The following is a 12,500-nucleotide window of genomic DNA, read 5'->3' as shown; positions in this document are numbered from 1 at the left end:
TTAACCAGTGACTGACCTTTCTATTGGCTGAGGGCAGTTTTAAATTCAAGTTCAGTTGCATACAAGTACTATTTCATTGATTTGGGCATAGTATATTTTTGCTCCTGATTATGTCTTAGTTTTGGGAAACCAGCCACTGAAAAATGCTGTTTTGGCCAAGTTTTCTAATATAGAACAGAAACCACAATTGGCTGTTTGGGAAAGCAACCGTTGCTTCTGAGTACATGAGGGACAGTTTGCAAATCAACATGGCTTTCCTTGTGTTTGTTGATTGAGCATGAAGTAATTTGGTGAATGTGGCTTGAAGAAAAGCAGCTATCTAGTTCAGAGTTGAGGAGAAACAATATTTTCTTGTGATTACCAACATGTGGCTAAGAGTTTTGTGTCTCTTGTCAAAGCAAGGGACCCGAAGACTTAGGATTCTACAGTTCTGTTTTTGAAGCTTGGATATGGTTGATGATCTTTTGAGCACTGATGGGATTTCAAAGGAGTATTTAGTGATTTTAAAGCAGATTGAAGACTACTGTAGTCGAGGACCAGAGATTGATTTGGATATTCAAGGGATCACAAATGGTAAATTCTTCTTCTTTGATTGAATGTTATGTGATGTCTGCAACAGAGGCTTCATGATTTCCTGTTTGTGCAAAATCGTTTGTCATTTTACAGATAAGACATCTAGCTTAATTCTTCATTTCCTTACTCTAAAACGTTTGTTTCTTTGATGAAAGAAGACTTCAGTTTGTATTGTTGGAACTTTTCTGTGGCAGAATTTAATTTTCCCTCTGTCTGCAATTAAAAGGTTTTGCATGAAACCATTAACTTTTATTTACCAAGATTAAAAAAAAAAACTAGAATGTATTATTTTTCTTTTACATTCTTTCCTTGTTTCTTTTCAACACATGATCATTTCAACCAAGCTCTTTGTAATTTTTCATTGTAGGATTTTTTATATTTTGACATATAGTCATATTGTTTCACTACTTTGACTTGTGATAATATATTCAAAATGAGTTTGTGGTCAAAATGCAAATCGTTTATTGCTTTAATTTTGTTTACCATAAGAGAATGGTATACATGAGTGGCTTTATTCTTTTCATTTAACTGTGATGCAATTTGATTTTTCTAACTCCTCTTTTTATTCATGTACATTTTTTGGCAAAAAACGTGGGTTTGATTTCTAGTGTCTTTGTTTTTGACATATAGCTGTAATTGGTTTCAGTTTATGAGATCTCTTGATGACACAATTTTGTGTTCTGAGTGATTTTCCTTCTTCACTCTTTTCCTAAAACCTCAAACATCAGTGTCCAAACCCATACAATTATTACAGTTCATTTCTACAAGGGAAACAGGACGGGAGTCATTTGTACATGTTTTTTTAAGGCCCTTTAATAGGATTGAGTTTATTCGGCTTTATTTACCTACTGATCAAAATAATTATTGTTGCCTAAAATCATCCATGCTTTGAAGACTGGAGTGATTTCATAAATCCTTCATGTTAATATCTTTCTGTGTAACTGAATTGTTGTTTGTCTTAGATCACTGAGACTACATTTTAGCCATTGTCTGAAAAGTTGTAATTAAATACTCTAAGGCTTACCCACTACCCTCAGAATATATGATCACCATGAGCTAGCCTTTGACACTCTCAAAAATGTTTGGAAGTATTCTATCAACACTTTCTTGTTCCCTGTCACCTTTTAGATAAAAAGTATTTTCATTGAAAGGTTTATATGCCATGAAGTATAAAAAATATTGTCTTGAAGAATAAATTATTCTTACATCAGAGAAAGCTGTAGTTTGTATTTTCCTCTGAGAATTTACATGTAAGTCATAGTTTGCCTTTGCTCGAGCCTTCCTCTTGAAAAGGTCAGTTTGTCAATCAATGAAATAAGATCAAGAGGCAAACAATGATGATATACATGTACACAAGTCATTTTTCTTGACAATACTAACGTTTCTTCAAGATAAGTTTCTTGACAAGAAAATTATTTTGTTACAACTTGGTATAATAATTTGTTGCCTTTCTACAAACTACTGGGTTGTGACCTTGTGTACAACATGTGAGAAGAAATTTAATATGTAAGATATCATACTTTGTTCATAGCATGTTGTGTAACAAGACACTGACATTAGTAAATTATATTCAAGAGCACTGTGGGTTGAGGTCCAATTCTGTTTTGTTAAATTTTACATATTTTCAGTAACACAATTTGTAATTTTGGAGATTTCTTAGTTTTTCAACAAAGAAATTAAATATAACAATGACATTTTGCGTTCTCTTTGTATCCATTGTCAGCTTAATTTCTTTTGTATTTGATTGCTTTGTGCATATTCAAAGAATAGTCTTTTGTACTGTTGTTTAACCCATTTACTGCTAGGCGTGAGAGTTAACGTCAGACTATATTATTCCCCAATTGTGGGGGAGGGGAGGGTTCAGTAGTCAAGTGGTTAACTTTTTGATGTTTACAATGTAATGACAATATCATCATAATGATTTGATAGGTATTAAAAATGAGCCTTCTGTCTAATATTATCTGTATCTTAGATAAATATATGTTATTTGCCAGCTGGGAGGTGCATATAGCGAAAAACTGTGACCAAGGTCTTGAAAATGCTGACCGAGGTCACAGTTTTTTGCTATACGGACCGACCCTTAAGGGGTAAATACCTTTTTTCCCTCTCTCTCTCTCCTTTGCTCTCTGAAATCAGCTTTTTAATTGTTGACTCGCACTGCGCTTGATAGTGAATGTACTATTAAGTGACTAACAAACTGAACGTTTCGAACATAAATATTTTTATTTGAATTTCCAAACCTCTTGTCTAATAAAAAGTAACTTCTGTATGTAAACGGATTTGGTGAAAAGTAAATGGAAATTTAAGGTCATCACACAAGCTAATGCAACTTAGGCAAGGATTGCGCCCGCTGTGAGCTGGCCGGGTGAGAAAATTCCGCCCACTCCCGAAACCAATCAGATTGCAGGATTTGTTGAATTCCGCCCGCTCACGCACTGAGAAAAAAAGTAAATGAAGATTATTGTTAAATATGTTGATGATGAAGAAGAGTGAATGATAAATGAGAAGGCGACAAGACAATGCAACAATTATTAAAAGTTAAATGAGAGCTTATACTTAAATACTGTTGACCTTCGCTGTTTAAAATGGATGTTTAGGCTTAGCAGTAATTTTGACGCTGCTTACGACCAATAGTACTCACTTGAAATACGTAGTATTTTTGGGGTAGTCCATGGGCTGGCATAGGGGTCAGTGTTTTTCGGGTCACCCCATAGGAAGAGACATGGTGTCACGCAAGGTGACAATTCGGAAATTCAAAATGCTGTATTTTCAAAACGAAAGACATTGTGGAACTGGAAAAAAGAGTTATTTCCACTAGTAGCTCATCTTCATCCCTCGTTTAGATGAAAAATTCAGAAGACCTTGTGATTTTCATTTTGTAATTTGATGACGTCACAGTAAAAACCATCCAGATGCCAATTTTTGTTTTGCTCAAATTACAATGCAAAAAATGTATCCTTCCCCGGTCAAGTCAAGATTGCTACCATAAAAACTCTGAGATTTTTTGGTAAATAACAACAGCATCTCTTTAGATCTTAAACACTATTTAATGTAAAAGAAGAAAATTTCATAAGTGATCTGAATTTAGTAGACAAAATCAACGCATAATCATTGTGGCAGAAAAGTGCTTTATGAAAGTGCGCAGAAATTCTCCCATCTTAACCCTTTCACTCACAGATTTTACTCTGTCTAACGCCAGACGATTTTACTCGTCAATGGGGAACCCCACAGGAGTGAAAGGGTTAACAACAGCTAGATTCACTCAAAAACTATGTCCCCATTAACCCTTTCACTCCCAAGAGTGACACTTATAGATTTTACTCTGTCTGACGCCAGACGATTTTACTCTTCAATGGGGAACCCCACAGGAGTGAAAGGGTTAAACAACGTTTTTGTTCCAATTTGCTTAAAATAAATACTGTGCCTCGTAAAATCACAGGTGGCCCAGACTCAGAGGGTAAAAAATTATCAGGATTTGTATGGGAATCTCAATAACAAACTTAAAATATTTACATGCAAAAGTTCTCAATAAAAAAGCTGTGCTTTATTGTCCTGGTAACTTTTTTGTTTTTTGTGTGGTTATTTGCCCGATTGAATGTGATTTAAGCGGCATCTCAAACTCCCAGGTTGTCACTCACACCATAAAGGAAACGCTGGAAAGTAATTTCTAGCTTACCTGGCATCTTGCTGATAAAATTAACCACTCTTCTCCGGCTTCAGTCATGCTCAAACTCTGGCGATGGCCACACAGATAAATTTACTTCTTTTTGACCAAGTTTCAAGCTCCAGCAAGCATCTATTGCGGAGAAACAATGAAAAATATTCAAATATTCAAAATCCTTTGAGCCTCGCTTACAACGAATTTGGACACGGCTTGTCAACCGCTCGCTTATTTGCTCTCACCGTATCGAGGCTCGAGTGTACAGTTGACCAGCCGTGTCCAAATTTGTTGTAAATGAGCCTCAAAGAATTTTGAATATTTGAATATTTTTCGCTGTTTCTCATCAATGGATGCTCACTGGACCTTGAAATGTGGTCAAAGAGAAGTAAATTTATCTTTGCAGCCATCGCCGGAGTTTAAGCGTTAAGTTTAAGCGTGACTGATGCTGGAGAAGTGTGATTTTATCAGTGAGATGTGAGATAAGCTAGAAATTACTTTCCAGCCTTTTCTTTATTTCGGCACGAGTGACAACCTGGGAATTTGAGAAGTCGCTTAAATTGCATTCAATCAGGCAAATAACCTCACAAAAAGCGAAAAAGTCTCCATGACAATAAAGTGTGGCTTTTTTATTGAGAACTTTTGTGTGTAAATATTGTTTTAAGTTTGTTATCGAGATTCCCATAGAAATCCTTATAATTTTTTACCCTCTCAGTCTGGGCTGCCCGTGGTAAAATATGTCACATTATTTCCATGCTCCAGTGATTTTCTTTCTGTGATTCACTCAATCTCGACCCCAGAGCTCTTCCTGAAACAAAGTGTCTTCTCATTGGTTTTCGTGAAAAACAATCAAAAGCGTCTCTAATTGGTGCATTCATGTTAGCACTTCTAAAACTGGTAGCTTGTTTTACGTTTGATTGGTTACCAGGAAATATCAGTGCTATTACGTGAGTTGGGTTCAGTGAGTAGCGTATCGTGTGTAAATATGGCGAATGTTCCAAGGGATTTTGTGTTTTTGAAAGAGTTTCCATGTGCCCGAACCGTGTCACGCGTGACCATCGCCTGCGGCTATTTTGATTCTTTATTAACCCTTTGACTCCCAAACCGGCTTAAACCGGCCAGGCTTAGTATTTTACTCTTTCTAACACCAGACGATTTTACTTGTCGATGGGGAGCCCCTGGGAGTCAATGGGTTAATACTTTGACTTGTGGAGAAGAGCAGTTATTTCCCTGTGGAACTCAGACATTTGAATGAAATCTTGAAAGATTTTCTTAAAATTCTTCCAAAAGCGACTGTGTCTTCCCACATGAATCTTGACTTGACGTTAAGTGATTTTACTTCCTAGGACCTTGCACATGATTCTGATCATGCTAGAGCAGAATTACTGTCAGGTCTGATGTTAAATCACGAAATGCAAGGATTTTCCTGTCAATCAAATAGCAGGCTACCATGTTAGGGCTGTTAACGGCTACGGGAAAAATGCAAAAGATTTGAACCATTTCAAAACGTTTTTAAAAATTGAAAAAAAAAAAAAAAGAAAGAGAAAAACAAGACGATGAAAATGAGATGCCACAGGCCTCCCACTGAACAAGTTTTTTTGTCCGACCAGTGTGGCTGCATGTCAGGTCAAACCTTGTCCCTAGCCTGACATATGACGGGCTTATAGCAAAAAATTATTTGCAAGCTTGTATGTACTGATTTACACAACAGCCATTTTGTGAGTAATACAATATAAACAGGAGATCTGGTTAAGGGTGTTTAGAATGATCAACCATAGACAAGCCATTGTAAACACCTTTCAAATCCTCCTTAAATACAGTATTATATCTAATTTGTATCTAACTTATAAAATGAATGTGTGATGTAGGTTAATTATTACTGCTGTGTATCAACATCATAAATTACGGAATGGTCAGTATAAATTAATTTTAGTTTAGTAGTTAGGGAAACATTTGAGCAATAGTAATATTTTTCAGGGGTACAGCCTTATGAAGTGTTTATATTTTTTCGGAAAATTGTCTTAAATAGACACTGGACTGCCGGTAAAGTTTTCATACATGTGAAAAAGGGCTGTGTCAAGACAGTACGCACTTAACTATTATATTATTGTATATATCACCATGTACTCATTTCCTTTTGAAAGCTCACTTATTTTCCTTTAAGCCTAATGCCTGTGTTAAAAAAAAGAAGAAGAAAAACTTGTACTCAAATTTTATTCTCAACCTTTCTTCCTTGCACCAGCAATACAATGCTAACAGCCTTGTTTTTCTTGTCTTTTAGGATCTTCAAAACTGAATGGCGAAGTAGAGACAGATGGGGCTAAGGTGACTTGAAACTTAGTTAATAAGTTAGAGCAAACTGTTTGCTCAATTGTTATCATGTCATTAGTCTTAGCTTTCCTTAGCATTTTGTTGTGTATTGTGTGGTAAGTTGGTGGCCTTTTTGTTGGATTTTGGCATACATGTGTGCATGCCAGTTATGGTTCTGACCTCATGTGCAGGGCCTCAAAATGGTTAGTGTTTCTCGTTCATTGTTTGGATGTACGTTATTATTTTGTGCATCTTCATGTGTGCCCATGATTCATTTTGATCAGCATGCATGCTCGTTGCACATTATAGTTTGCATTGCTTCTCCCACAATTTCCTTTTTACCCGGTTACTTTCATAGAAAGTTTCCAAAGTCCTTTCAGAGTGACAGATGCCTGGCCTGGTATCTGGTCTGGCAGGTTGGGCTGTGTCTGGGTTGAGTGTAGGGCAGTGGGGTAAATAACTAATGCTCTCTTGAAAGACCTTTAAAAATGGTTTGATTAATATTGGTGATGTCATCATCGGTTGCAAAATAAGACAAAGAACAGCAGCATATATATCTCTGGATGTATCGGAGTTGTGTTCTCCTGGTAGTAAAGTACATCATTCATGACATGAGATGACAGCAAAATTTGCTCTCATTTTATGTTATGGTAACAATTTTGCCTTCTGATATCTACTAAGAAAATTGTTAACTGTTAAACAGTTTATGAGAAGACCTACAGTAATTACTTTGGCCTATCAAAAAGGATGGAGACAATCCAGTAAACCAATCAAAGCTCGAAGTAATTATACGTAGCCGACACAAAGCACGGGAAAATGTGCACATGCGAGTCAGGATTGGTTTTGGTTTCACTTCTGATTGGTTGAAAAAGTGGCGCGAGAACTTCAAACCAATCATGGAGTGAAGGAATGCAAAGCAATTCGCTTATTACTTTCGACACTCAATTGAAAACCGCTCTATTGCCATTGTCATAATTAATTCATTGCAAGGTTTAAATAAATTTTATGTTTCATCCATTGTTTTAATTTGTTGTTGACGTAAGTGTTTATTGTCAAGTTTTCTAATGACCAAAATCGTTTTCTTGCTCTCCTCAAATTTGCCCTTACTTTGGCGCAGTTTTCAACCACGTTTTGCCAAAATAACCACCTTTTTGAAAAATAGACAGGCATTCGCTTTGATACATCTCAATAATAATAATAATAATAATAATAATAATAATAATAATAATAACAACAACAACAACAACAACAACAACAACAACAACAACAACAACAACAACAACAACAATAATAATAATAATAATAATAATAATAATAATGTCAGAATTATTGTTGTGTGGCTTTATAGCCAGCCAGGTGCAAGGACATCTGAAGATGTTTCATTAATGATTACACAGACGACTAGTCTTGATCTGTCAAAACATGATCAATACAAAGGAATATTTTCGTACAATTTGTGAAGATTTCGCACAAGAATGCTACTCATAAAGCTCCATTATTTACAAGCGCGAGAAATAAGTTGCTCATCGCTGAAAAATGCAGGTGATATAAAATTGTTTTAGTTATCTATTTCTGGTTTTGTGCACAATGATGAAGTTTTATTCTTGAACGTTCTCTTTTGAAAAAAAACATCTTTTGAGAATGCACGTATATTATTCGGAAAAAGTTTATTCTTCCCAGAAATGGTGATTTTTTTTTCCTTAATAGAGGAATAGCATAGATGATAGAAAGAATATGAATATCAAGACTTAATGGAAGTCAATTCAAATTTTGTTTTTAGGCGTTGTCTGTAGGGAAGTTAGGCGTTTAAATTAAAGACTGCAGCGAAAGCAATAGGCTTTCATAAGAAAAAAATACCTTTAGCTTACCGCACTATTCCGACCTAGCGTGGCCAATTTTTCTACACTTAAGCGTTCCCTGCTAACTAGAAACGCGAACTAGTAGAAATTAGCGGTTTCTGGCAGACATGAGCACTTGTTGATGAAAATTTTGTCAATCGCAACATTTACCCCGTTTTTACCAGTTTCGTTTTTTTTTCTCGGAGATCGGGAACTCGCTAAAAGACGAACTCGGAGCCTTTGGCTGCCAGTGTGTCGTTTTTTTTATTATTTGCTTTTTTTTTTTACTTATTCGTGGCAACCGTGTTTTTAAAATATGCATCGAAGGGAACTCGACTCTATTTTACAACCGAGTTTTTATAGTGAACAATTCAGCAAGTCTATTACATTTGGAAATAATTTCCAAGTTACTGTGATGATGGGGCTGGAGCAAATAAGAAGCCGCATACTGCCCCGAGGCTAGTAAGATAATATATAATATCTTTACATCAACAATCGCAACTTCTAAATTTAGCAAAACGTATGGTGAAATATCATGCATGCAGCACTCAATTATGTCACGCGTCCTATTAAAGAAGAATTATTAATGATGCAGTATCCCACAAAGCCAAACGCGAGGTCGAAGATATCCATCATTCAAGTTACTTTTAGGGCCGATTTGCACGGTGCGATTTTGGCGCATGCGACAAGCTTAAGCCTCATTTACACTAGCAAGTTTTCCTTGACAAGTTTCCCTTGGCAGGGTAAATGGAAAAATATGACAAGTTTTTCCTTGACAAGTACACTCGACAAGTAATTTACATTAGCAAATATCGTCCTTGACAAGTTTTTCCTTGACAAGTGTCCTTGTTAGAAAACAAGCATGCTAGTTTTTGAACAAGAACACTTGTGAAGGACGATATTTGCTAGTGTAAATTCCTTGTCAAGTGCTCTTGTCAAGGAAAACTTGTCACATTTTTCATTTACACTACCAAGGAAAACTTGTCAAGGAAAAAGAAAAAGAAAGTTGGGAGTAACCACGCATTTTTCAGAGATAATAAGTTCTAATTTGCCAAAGAACGCCATACATTGCTTTGTGTTTTAAAGCCCGGTTTACACTGGGACATAAGCATATGCAAAAGCTGTGCAAGCATAAGGAAAAGGAATCGTTTCCATTTTCTTATGCTTATGCTTATGTCACGTTTATTACTGTGTAAACCGGGGATAACAAACGTAAGCATAAGACGAAGGTGTCAGCTGTTTTTATGCCAATGGATATTCAAGTCAGTAGTGCCTAAGATGGTGTCCGAAGGTACTGTTTTTTTTACAAGAAACTTGCTGGGGCGGTTCGCAATTATCCCTGCCTTTGCGACAAATCGCCAGAAATAAAATTCTCAGTCCGCTGGTGGCGGTGGCAGTTCCCGAGTCGCCTTGTTCTTTCTTCTTTCGGAAAATATCCCTTAGAAAAAACCTAACAGGACCTCTTCAGTCTGTTTTCTCGTTCTCTTTCTTGTCGCCGTCTTCTTCTTCTTCTTCTTCTTCTTCTTTTTCTATAAAGCAGAAGGAGTAATAGTAATGGTAAATTAGAAAAGAAAACTTTTTTTTTTATGTTTTAGAATCGGAAGTAGTAGTCGTAGAACTTATTTCTCGGTTTCTTTTTCAGCTGTCCACACCGGGACCTTCCAGAGCTGGGTCAATTAAAAAAACCTTACCGTCAAGGAAAACCGGCGGATCAAAAACTTCCAGCTCCACATCTAGTTCAGGTAAAACATTACACACACACCATTTGATTTGATTTGCTTTTAATTTGTTAATTTCAGTTCACATTGTCCTCACTTAGTGCTCCAGCGCTAGAACGACTGGCGCTTTAATTAAATAACGTTCCTTTCTTTTTTTTAAAATCATATTTAGGCCGATCTCAAAGAGTCGTAAGACGGGACCAATGAAATCGCGAAATTACTCTCGAGACTCCACTTTCAATGCCGATCCCTTCCAAGTAATTAATGTATGTTTGTGTTTAGCTTCAGCGGGTGCTGTTGATGAAGCGGACTTTGAAAATGCATTTTTCGATTGCCCAGATTTAAAGGTATGTGAACAAAAGTTCTAGCAATCGATTTAACCACAGCTCATTTAGGGCGTAACGAGAGGGCGTGCTTGCATGAGGGATCTACGACGCCGACGTCGACGAAAACGTCACCTCAAAATATAACGTTGCACTATCGTAAGTTTCTCGCGGTTTGGCCATCTCGTTCGCGTCTTACAATGTGGGCGAAGTATCCTAAAAATAAATTGGTACGAGCGGTTTCAGAGCAAAAATAGAGAACGAAAGATTCACATTTGAACGCTCACTTTGTCGACAAAACCTCAAATTTGGTGATTTCACGTCGTTGTTGTGCAGAGAACCGCACGTTTATGCGCTAAAATGCGTGCCGCACGTGCAGCACGATTATTTTTCCTCTTTTAACCAATCATATTGTTGTTTCGTGGCGTTCTCGTTGACCACCGCGTCGTAGATCTTAAAGTCCCTAGGAGGGAGCTTAAGCACGCGCGTTTTTGAGACGCGGACGGCAAGCGGAAGTGAGCTGTTTTCCCTTTTAACTTGTCTTCCCACAAACACATTTCCATTGCTAAGTATCTTTTCTCCATTAGAGATGAGTAGTATAAAAATCTGGGAGACAGCACTGTCCTGGCACGCGAAATGTTCTCTTCCGGTTGCCGTCCGTGTCTCAAAAACGCGCATGCTTAAGCTCCCTCCTATTTGAACGGAGACGCGTACACAAAGCACCCGACGATGAATTTTTAATTTTCTTCCCAAACATCCACACCGTTTATGCCAATTTTATTGCTGGAAGGCTGGTTCACACATTGAATGCTGAATGACTTGTAATCATCGCAGAATGATTACAATAACTCAAAATGATACTTAAAGATGACGTTCACGAAGCCACTAGTTGAGGGCCACTAGTTTTTCAGTGATTACTGTTGTGTGTTACCCTCTATAAATAAAATGATGATGATGATGATGATGATGATTATTATTATTATTATTATTATTAAGCCGTCAGAGTTGTCGTAGTGCAAGCTTCCTGTTCAAATTCCAACCAACGTGGTGAAACTCAACTGAAATAAAATGAAAATAAATATCTGATCTCCCTGCGGTTGCGAATTAACTTGTATCAACCCTCTGGACAGAGCCAAATTTCCGTGCTTCCGTGCAAACTGCTTTTGAGGCGTCTAAATTCACGAACGAAAGTTGGTAAACACAGCCCAGCCTGTTGAAACTTACATCGGAGATACCCATTTGTGGCGTGTGTGATACCTTTAGGTGCCTGGTAATATTGCCTTTTGTACCCCTTTTTTTTAGGTTTACAACGGAAAGGATCTGTCCGAAGAAATGACAAAGATACAATCAGTTTTATCAGACGATAAGAATGACTGGGAACACAGAGTGACTGCGGTAAGGGTCGCTTTTTTGGTGTTAGGGACCAGGGTATATTCGCGACGGGACTTTGGTCGGGGTGTATTGGAAGTCACTGCAAGTTTTGCTATCAAGGAGAGTGGTGTGGTCCGCTAAAATGCAAATCCCTTGAAGACTTAATGTCATTGCCTACCGATTAGCTGTGGTTGCTTTAAGCTTTGGAATGGTTGCGGTATCCTAAACGGTGTGCCGTAAAAGTCAAACTACGGAAAACATTTTTAGCGAATCGCAAATGCAGACGATCAAATAAGCCAATCATGAAGCACTCCAGGGCAATTGCAACCAGTCTGCGTTAACCGCGGGGAAAAGCGCAAGACGTCATTTGTTTCACTTTTATGCTGATTGGCAGAGAATGCGGCTCTTAGCCAATCAAAAAGCATAGATTTGAAAATCAAAGCAATCGCGTAAGCACTTTTGACACTGAATTGAAAACTACAGCCTTCCAACATGCCTGTCCTCTCTTTGCTTTCAGCTCAAGAAAATTCGCAGTTTGGTTCAAGGTGGTGCGCTAGAATATGATAACTTTGTGACACTGCTGAGACTTCAGGAGGGCGCGTTCAAACTTTCGGTGAGTGTGAGAATTTAACATAGTGGATTGTAACCTCTGAGCTTAAAAAAGTTTTTACTGAAATTTTAATCCGTGTATATTCCTGTTGTTTCATCT

General features: G+C 37.3%; 1 protein-coding gene across 10 annotated transcripts in view; it reads left to right on the top strand.

Moving 5' to 3' along the window:
• The window catches only part of LOC137967799 (CLIP-associating protein 1-A-like), a 68,884-nt gene that overhangs the window by 18,835 nt on the left and 37,549 nt on the right, over nt 1–12,500 (top strand). For 7 of the 10 annotated variants that reach the window (XM_068814376.1, XM_068814374.1, XM_068814373.1 and 4 more), the window contains 5 exons: nt 6,513–6,556; nt 10,022–10,121; nt 10,380–10,444; nt 11,723–11,815; nt 12,309–12,404. In XM_068814376.1, coding sequence (XP_068670477.1) covers nt 6,513–6,556; nt 10,022–10,121; nt 10,380–10,444; nt 11,723–11,815; nt 12,309–12,404 — 398 coding nt within the window. Of the gene's footprint in view, nt 1–26; nt 574–6,512; nt 6,557–10,021; nt 10,122–10,379; nt 10,445–11,722; nt 11,816–12,308; nt 12,405–12,500 lie in introns of those variants that run through there. The other 3 variants (XM_068814381.1, XM_068814379.1, XM_068814380.1) reach the window with 2 other exon arrangements.

The sequence above is a fragment of the Montipora foliosa genome, chromosome 8 (genome assembly GCF_036669935.1).
Source record: "Montipora foliosa isolate CH-2021 chromosome 8, ASM3666993v2, whole genome shotgun sequence".
Lineage (NCBI taxonomy): Eukaryota > Metazoa > Cnidaria > Anthozoa > Scleractinia > Acroporidae > Montipora > Montipora foliosa.
Note: the sequence above shows the minus strand (reverse complement) of the source record. Positions and strands in the feature narration are given on the sequence as shown.